Source organism: Macrosteles quadrilineatus, unplaced genomic scaffold, assembly GCF_028750875.1.
Source record: "Macrosteles quadrilineatus isolate MER2022 unplaced genomic scaffold, UCM_ALF_1.0 Scaffold_9__3_contigs__length_116548681, whole genome shotgun sequence".
Taxonomy (NCBI): domain Eukaryota; kingdom Metazoa; phylum Arthropoda; class Insecta; order Hemiptera; family Cicadellidae; genus Macrosteles; species Macrosteles quadrilineatus.
Genome location: NW_026542602.1, coordinates 108,169,828 through 108,177,736, shown reverse-complemented (window position 1 = coordinate 108,177,736; position 7,909 = coordinate 108,169,828). Strand labels below are relative to the sequence as shown.

The following is a 7,909-nucleotide window of genomic DNA, read 5'->3' as shown; positions in this document are numbered from 1 at the left end:
TTTCAACATAATATCATTATTAATATAGAATCCTTTTAATCTTAAAATTGACCTTAGAAGTTCTCTTTTAACCCTTTGCGGTCTGTAATGGTGTCTCCCTAATGTTCTTTCAGGTATCTTTAGGCCACTCATAGTGCCCAGAACCATTACTCAGTCAAGTATTGGCGGTTACGCCCCACGTCTGTCCCTCAGATACGTTAGGCCACTCAGTGTGCCCACTAGCAATATGCTCGAACGGTCTCTAGGCCCTAGGCCACTCATAGTGCCCAAGTTATAATTTGTCTGCAAAACAACTATATTTCTATAGTTCCCTGGAACCTACTGCACTCTGCTCAATATTTTTAACTATATTACAAATGCGTCATTCAAGCTAGTGTCTAGCCGTCTGGTTCTCATCAGGCCTAACCTATTCCATAGATAAAAGGAGTATAGACTGTCTACTTCTTTTAATCTATGCTTATACTAGGCCTATCTTATACATTTTCATTTTCGTGCAGTTAGGATATTGTATGTATAGTTTGATTTTTATGTGAGATGTGAAGTTAACTGAAATATGAATTCAGACAATAAAATGGATTTACTGGATGACGTTTCGGGATTTCATATCAAGTACTTTTTTATTTGTGTTTTAAACATTTGTAAAATCACAGGTTTTATTAAGGAACGCGGCAGCGTTCCGCCCCGCCAAGTCCCCCAGCGGTACACAGCTGCTGCAGTGTATATATACATGACGTGACAAAGTGGCTTTTTTACTCGTCTATAGCTCTGAAGAAACAAAAGCTATTAAAATAATTATTTATCTACTGGATAGGGGCACTCATTCTCAACAAAATAAAAAAAAGAATTTAAAAAACGCTTGTGTTTGAGCCAAGAAAAACTAGTTTGAAAATTAGAAAATTTTCCGTGTTCTCCTTCTCCTCCTCCTTCTCCTTGAATGTTGACGGACCTACAGCCTAAACCACTGGCTCAATTTTTATGTTCTTTATGTTGTTTGAAAGCCCTTAACGTGTAGATGTGCCTTTTGAGGGTCTGAAGTCGATGCATTGACCCATAAACTCTTGGCAAGCCCTCAAAGTACGATTTTGGCCCATTTAAATAACATGGGATTAATCTCAAAACAAAAGAAGTACCAGCTGTGATTAAATCTCAATTAATTTAAATGTTAGAGAAATTCATAGGAACAGCTAAAAAATTATTTTAAAACTTTTATAAAGTATTTTTTCAGGTATACTGAATGATTTGAACTACTTACTATATAAAATTACTTAGAGCAGTGATATTCTCCGATACTTGCAGTCTACCGATGGTACACTGGTACAGCAGCTCGTCATTTTTAACAGTTTAATACTACTTATCTAAACATATGAAACCTGGGAACTTAAAACTTAGTACTAGTACTAAGGTTTGTTTTATGTTTTGATACTACACTAAAACAAATAAAACAATCGGGAAAATCACTCTACGTATGTTAAACAAGCAATTAAAAAGTGAGATGTAAATTTAGGATAAATGAGTTATTCAATATTTGTTTTGCCTTATGCTACTTCTAACAAACCTAATCTGTTTGATTACATTTTACTTCTCTAATAAGGGCTAAATTTACACTAGTCTTTAGATATACGAGTTTAATTATCTTATGTAACACCAACGCATTTTATGTTGTTCAAGATGACCATTGATGAAATTTGAAACTGAGTTTAAACTCAGGGGGTTTGTTAAATAGAAATTTTGGTACGTGTGTCAACAAGTTTTTAATCTGTTTAAAGCAGATAAGACCAAAAATGTAGAATTTAGTTCTACACAAACAATATTATTGAAATTAAATGAGATGTAGTTGTGCCGTGGTCTATATCAGAGAAAAGAGGATTTTTATTTTAACTGTTAATTTTCTACAAAAATAAATAAAATCTAACAAAAAACCACTAAGTGGTAACACTTTTCCCGCCAAGTCAGCAATCCAAAAAAGATAATAAATCATTACTTTTTCCGCCAAGAAAAACAATGTAATGTATGTAAGTTTGGCAACTTGACGGCAGACTTTTGCTCGATCACTTTAAAAAATACCATAAAACTAGTTTCATTGAGCAAGTATCTCTCCCATTAGTACATTGCTAGGTGAGAGCTTATTTTACAAATTTTGACCTTATTTGTGCCACATTTCATAAAATCATAATAGTGATGGTTTTATATTTACTGATTACCTCGTAATTATTGTACTTAGTTGGACTAATTAGTTAGAGAAGTTGATTTGTGAAATTATCCACAAACGTAACTATAATGAAAAAAACCAAGCAAAAGTCTGCCGCCAAGTTGCCAAACTTACATACATTACATTGTTTTTCTTGGCGGAAAAAGTAATGATTTATTATCTTTTTTGGATTGCTGACTTGGCGGGAAAAGTGTTACCACTTAGTGGTTTTTTGTTAGCTATATTTATCACTTTCTCAAACAAGTTTCCAGAAACAGCTATACCTACTGAGGACGGATGTTCAACATGGCATCACACCTGACACCAAAACAGTGGGCACTATAAGTGGCCTAGCGTATCTCTGAGTACAACAGGGTAAATGTGATGCCATATCTAGCTTGAAATTTACAGTGGGCACTATAAGTGGCCTATAGACCCCAAAGGGTTTTAAGAGTAGCTTAACTAGTTCATGAGCCCTATAGGCACTATAGCGTATAAGAAACGGCTTCAGACAGTGATGATGACAATGCATAATGCCAAGGTGTTTGGTCATGTTCAGTGATTATAAATCTGGTTCTATTTCATTTGAATACATTTGTTTATATTTAAAACTTTTTTGTGTTGTAAAATAGAAATGCTCGTTATTGGATGAATTGGTGTTTTGTTTCTGGTATTGAAGCAAAAATGTTGTTAAAGTACCGCCACATATACAGTACATGTTGAAAAACACATATACATATTAAAACCACTCATAGAAACTCCAAAATTATATTGTTTTTCTTTCTTTGTACAGTAACTAGTAACAGTTTCGCCTGGAGAGTTTTAAGGATCAATGTGTTTACACACTGATTGTATCACTGGGAGGTACACTTAAAAATCTTTTAAACTAATATATCCGGAAAAGATTTGTCTGAGTAAATGTATTAATTTGAAGGCAACCACTATCATGATTTGGCCACCTTGTAAATGTATTTGTTGTACTTCATTTTTCTTAATATTACTTTATAGTATAAGTGTTAATTCCAGAAAAAAACATAATAACGAGTTCATTAACAGGAGTTTTATTGAAGCATTTGTAATACAGTTCTGGCTCTGTTGTACTTAATTTCATTAACTTTGGGAGTAGACACTTTTTCTGTTTCAGTTAAACTTTCCCACTTCTCCATTTCTTCAATAACTTCATTTGCCATCTTTGACATTAACTCCTTCATACTTTTACTTCCTCCTTCCATATATTCCAGGAAAATATCAAAATGAGCATCAGGCAACTGGAACAGTTAATCAGAATGTTTAGCTATTTTGTAGAAGTAATTCTGTTTATTCTTTTTTAGCTGGAACACACGCCCTTAAAATTATATGGTTACAATTTGGCTAGGCTAGGTTACCTAACTTATTCTAATCATTCTAAAACTCCTGACCAATAAATAGGCTTGAAATGAAAAATTATTTATTAGGCAGGCAAAAGTTAGGACCACATGGCCCTTTCTTACACTTAACCTGTAGTCTTGCGGATTTTAACTTAAACAAAACCAAGAGTGTGAAATTGTTAATTTTAATTCACTCTTTTTATTTCAAATGTACCACACTGACTATTAGCTTGACAAAAGTCAATGCTATTAGTTAAGGGATACTGTAGTCTGAAACACCTTTTATGCTTTCAATTTCATTTTCAATATTTATGTCTCTCTCAAGGGTACAGTTCATTGAAAAGATGCATTGGAAAATATCCTTCAGGCCTCACTACTTGTACACAGAGCCGGCCTTAGGCACTTGGTGTGGTTGCACATGGCCACGCACCTCCGGGAGCCCCCACTTGGGGGGAAAAGTTGTAAAAAGTGTCAATTGTGGGACTACGGAAATTTTAGGTTCACGCCAAAAAAATTTACTACGTAAGCCATTAATCCTTTTTACGTGTTAGCCTGTCAAGTAACAAATTGTGATAGAATAACATGATTGTAATGTCTCCCTACTCGTGGGAGTCGCCGAGATTGTAAAAAATCATTACAGTTGTAGCTGCGATCAAAGAAAATTGCCGTATATTGCTGCTAAAGGCGTTAACGGATTTGGAAGTCAGTTGTGAATTCAGAACTGATATAAAATCATGTTGATAACAGTGGAAACAGGTTTTAATAATATATTTTATATGTTTTGTAAAATCAAGGTTTGAGCCTAGTGTTGTAAAGTGTTTTACTTTTTAAATAAATAGCCTAATTTAATTAATTATTTACTCAATGCTTGTGCTAATGCAAGGGAACTCTAGGCCTAAACTCTAATGCATACCCGTCGCATGGAAATTTCTTAATTGCATGACAATTCTAGGAGAAAACCATCATCCTATTAGCAACAAAGAGGTGACAAAGAAAAGTAGGGTATGAACTGACTGGGACCAAGGGGTTGTCCTGTACTAACTGGAGGTCACGAATCGTGGATAAATATAGGCATGATCTGTACAGTGGCGGCGCTTCCATAATGGCCAGGTGGGCCAGGCCCACCCAAAATAAACAGTAAAGTATATTTTTAAATACTTTATAGGTTATTTGGTTAATATTGTTGAATAAACTGCAATATAAATTTATGTTGAACTTTTAACGGGTCATAACTTTTCTTAAAATACAATGCAATCATCTCGTAAGACATTGGGGGCCACGGATTTCGGGGCCCTTCTAGCAGCCATTAGATTGTAATGGACAAGGCAACGCCAGCTGGCGGCGCTTGACTATCAGGGAACAATGCATTGATATATGGAGCATGGTGGGCCGATTTGGGCTGGCCCATTGAACGTTGATTCTCAATATTCTCGCTGGGAGTGCTGAGCGCTAGTGTAGCTTTGTTAACATCTTGCCGTGTATGTTGTACACCATCCGGCAAACAGGTTGTAGTTGTAATATTTTATGAAATAATAAGTTAACACCTTTAGTTAGTTTTGTAATATTATTCGTACAGATTTATTCGAGTAGCCATATTACAATTTTAGTGATCATAGGTTTGAAGGTGTGTTGGTGATGTTATTGTGAAGTGTGTTTGTGTTCGTGGTTCAAGTGGGGTTAGGCCGACTTCAACGGTAATGCAATCTTCAGAATTAATTGTGAGTTATTATTAAAAAATTCAGTTCTTGCCATGATTACGATAGTAAAAAAATAATTAATAGTAGCCTATAAAATAACGTAGGTACCATTTTTAACCAACCCATCATCTAATCAGGTGCTTCACATAATAAAAACCCAGTCTAATTTATGTAAAAAAATTCAAAAAACTTTTTCAAAATTCCATGACCCCCAAACCCCCCGCAATGGCCTACCCTACTGTTCAGGTAAAGCGCTGCCACTGGATCTGTGGATGTGATAATCCCTAGTGTGGTTTAAGGCTGGCGCACACAGAGACAGACAGACACATAAGAACAGACTCCTACAGTCAGTAGGATTTTTTGTAACGCACTCAACTACAGGAGTCCGCAAGCAGATGGACTATCCCTTCCCTCCTTCACCTCGTGCTTTCAATACGGTACCTAACTTACTGTACTTCAGAGCTGTGAAATTACGTGTAGGGCCTAAGGTTGTGCAGCCATGATTTTCAAAAGTGATGCAAAAACTAACCAAAGAAACAAACCACAATTGGAACACGATGACTGTCCCTCACAAGTAGATATAACTGCAGTGGGTCCAGTGTCCCATCTAAATAAAATTCTAGGACAACTTCAGGTTTTCCAGGTTAAAAATTCCCAGGACAAAACTAGCCACTTAAAAAAGCAAATTAGTATATTATTATTGTTAGTATATTACAACTGCTTCTGCAAATTCCGTGAAAGTTTTTTGTGATCGCAGCCACATTGGTGATCATATTGTACAATGGTGGCAAAATTTGGGATAATTTCCCGTGATTGTAGGAAAAGTTCAACATTAATTTATAGTGTAGTTTATTCAACAATATTAACCAAATAACCTATAAAGTATTTAAAAATATACTTTACTGTTTATTTTGGGTGGGCCTGGCCCACCTGGCCGTTATGGAAGCGCCACCACTGTACAGATCATGCCTATATTTATCCACAATTCGTGACCTCCAAGTAGTAGGCTGCCTACAAGTAGTTTCAATCGTTATTAGATACTGGGGTACAGTTTCTTAACTGGGCTACGCTAATATTGATTGAAACTATCAAATTGAAAATAATGATTAATAATCTTTTAAAATATATCCATTATAAAATTAAACTATCATAACCTAACGTAACCAACCAAACTTGCTGATGGTGAAAAAATCGCATGAAAGTATAGGCTTACTAATCGAATCGATAGTTTCAATCAATATTAGCGTAGAAGCCCAGTTAAGAAACTGTATCACCCAGAAACTGTACCGGTACCCGGAAGGTTAAAAGTGGGCTTATGATTGTAGTTGGTAATGTGTCATGAACAGTAATCAACATACCTTTTCATTTTCAAACATGTTGGTAACCAAACGTGTCTGTTTCACTTTCTCAAATTTCCAATTACCTCTTTCGTTCTTCCATCTAGTTAAATAATCCAAGATAGAAGAGTTGGGTTGTACGCTAACTGGCTTGGATTTATTTTTCTTCTTTTTTGATTTCTTTTGCTTTACGAGTGATTTGGGCGTATTGTCTTGCTTTAAACTTTCAACATCGAAGTCTACTGCCTTGTCCATAGCTAATTGAAAGTCACTTTTGTTCTCATTTCCATCCCCTTTTTTATGTTTACGTTTCCTATTGGATTGTAAGTGTTCAAAATCACCGTTGTCATCCTGAGCAGTAGGCCTAGGCGATTTTCTTTTACGGGATCCAACAATTTTATCAGAATTGTAAGTGTCTAAAGATTCACTATTAATTGACATCGAATCGTCTTGTTGGGATTGACTAGGCCTATCAATAGAAAATGAAATCTTCACTTCGTTAATTGTTTTCGTTTTCATCTTAAAAAATGAACAACGAAGTTATTGTTTCAGCAAGTGGCAAAAGGTGGGTTTTAGAGCATATAAATTAAGTAACTTAGGCTACTATTAAAAACTATCAGGATTCACAAGTTTCCTACCATTAATACATCATTGTGTAATTTGTTCTTTATATGCCTACTTATTTTAACTTAATATAAACGGTTTTCAGTTTAAAATTGGATAGCCTACATTACAAAGCGACACTTATAATACCAAAGTGATAAAGAGTAGTAATTTTAGTTATGTTAAACGGTTTTTGTAGTTAATGAAAGACAATTTACCATGGTATTGACAATGACATGAGGATGAGAATTGAATGATTGTGATTGATATTATTATAATAATATTGTGATTGTGATTGTGAACGTGAACTGAAGTTAAAGTTGAGGTTATGTTGATGAGATTATTTTTTTGCCGATGGCTAGGCTATGGCTTTTTAATAATCCATGCAGCCTCGAGGTACACTAAATGTGGTTGCCTTCTGTATATTGATAGTGTTAAAATATAAATTTTTTTGTAGGTTTGACAAAATACAATACTGTAGCTCTTGGTTTTGGTACGATGTCATAGCTTATAATGTCATAGCTTATAATTGCGAATTTGTTGCATAGCTTATAATCTTGAAAATGTGGCATAGCTTATAATGGGAAATTTAAATTGTTCCATAGCTTATAATCGTAGAAATGTGGCATAGCTTATAATGGTTTTCTTAAAATGTGGCATAACTTATAATGGTATAGCTCAAATGTGCTGCAGCTTATAAAATCTCGTTTGTTCTAT

The 7,909-nt window shown here is 34.8% G+C and overlaps 1 protein-coding gene across 1 annotated transcript; it reads right to left on the bottom strand.

Annotated features, from left to right (window-relative positions):
- Nucleotides 1–3,233: 3,233 nt before the first annotated feature.
- On the bottom strand, nt 3,234–7,505 carry LOC129003052 (uncharacterized protein C7orf50-like). Its single transcript, XM_054431262.1, has 3 exons — nt 7,411–7,505; nt 6,611–7,108; nt 3,234–3,456 (listed from the first exon to the last, which is right to left on the bottom strand). The coding sequence occupies exons 1-3, from the start codon at nt 7,411–7,413 to the stop codon at nt 3,250–3,252; spliced, it is 708 nt and encodes a 235-aa protein (XP_054287237.1). The 5' UTR covers nt 7,414–7,505; the 3' UTR covers nt 3,234–3,249.
- Between the last annotated feature and the right edge of the window lie 404 nt (nt 7,506–7,909).

Coding starts and splice junctions, on each gene's coding strand:
- LOC129003052 (XM_054431262.1), bottom strand. Junction 3,457..6,610: donor ACATGTTTGAAAATGAAAAG/GTATGTTGATTA, acceptor TAACTGTTCCAG/TTGCCTGATGCTCATTTTGA.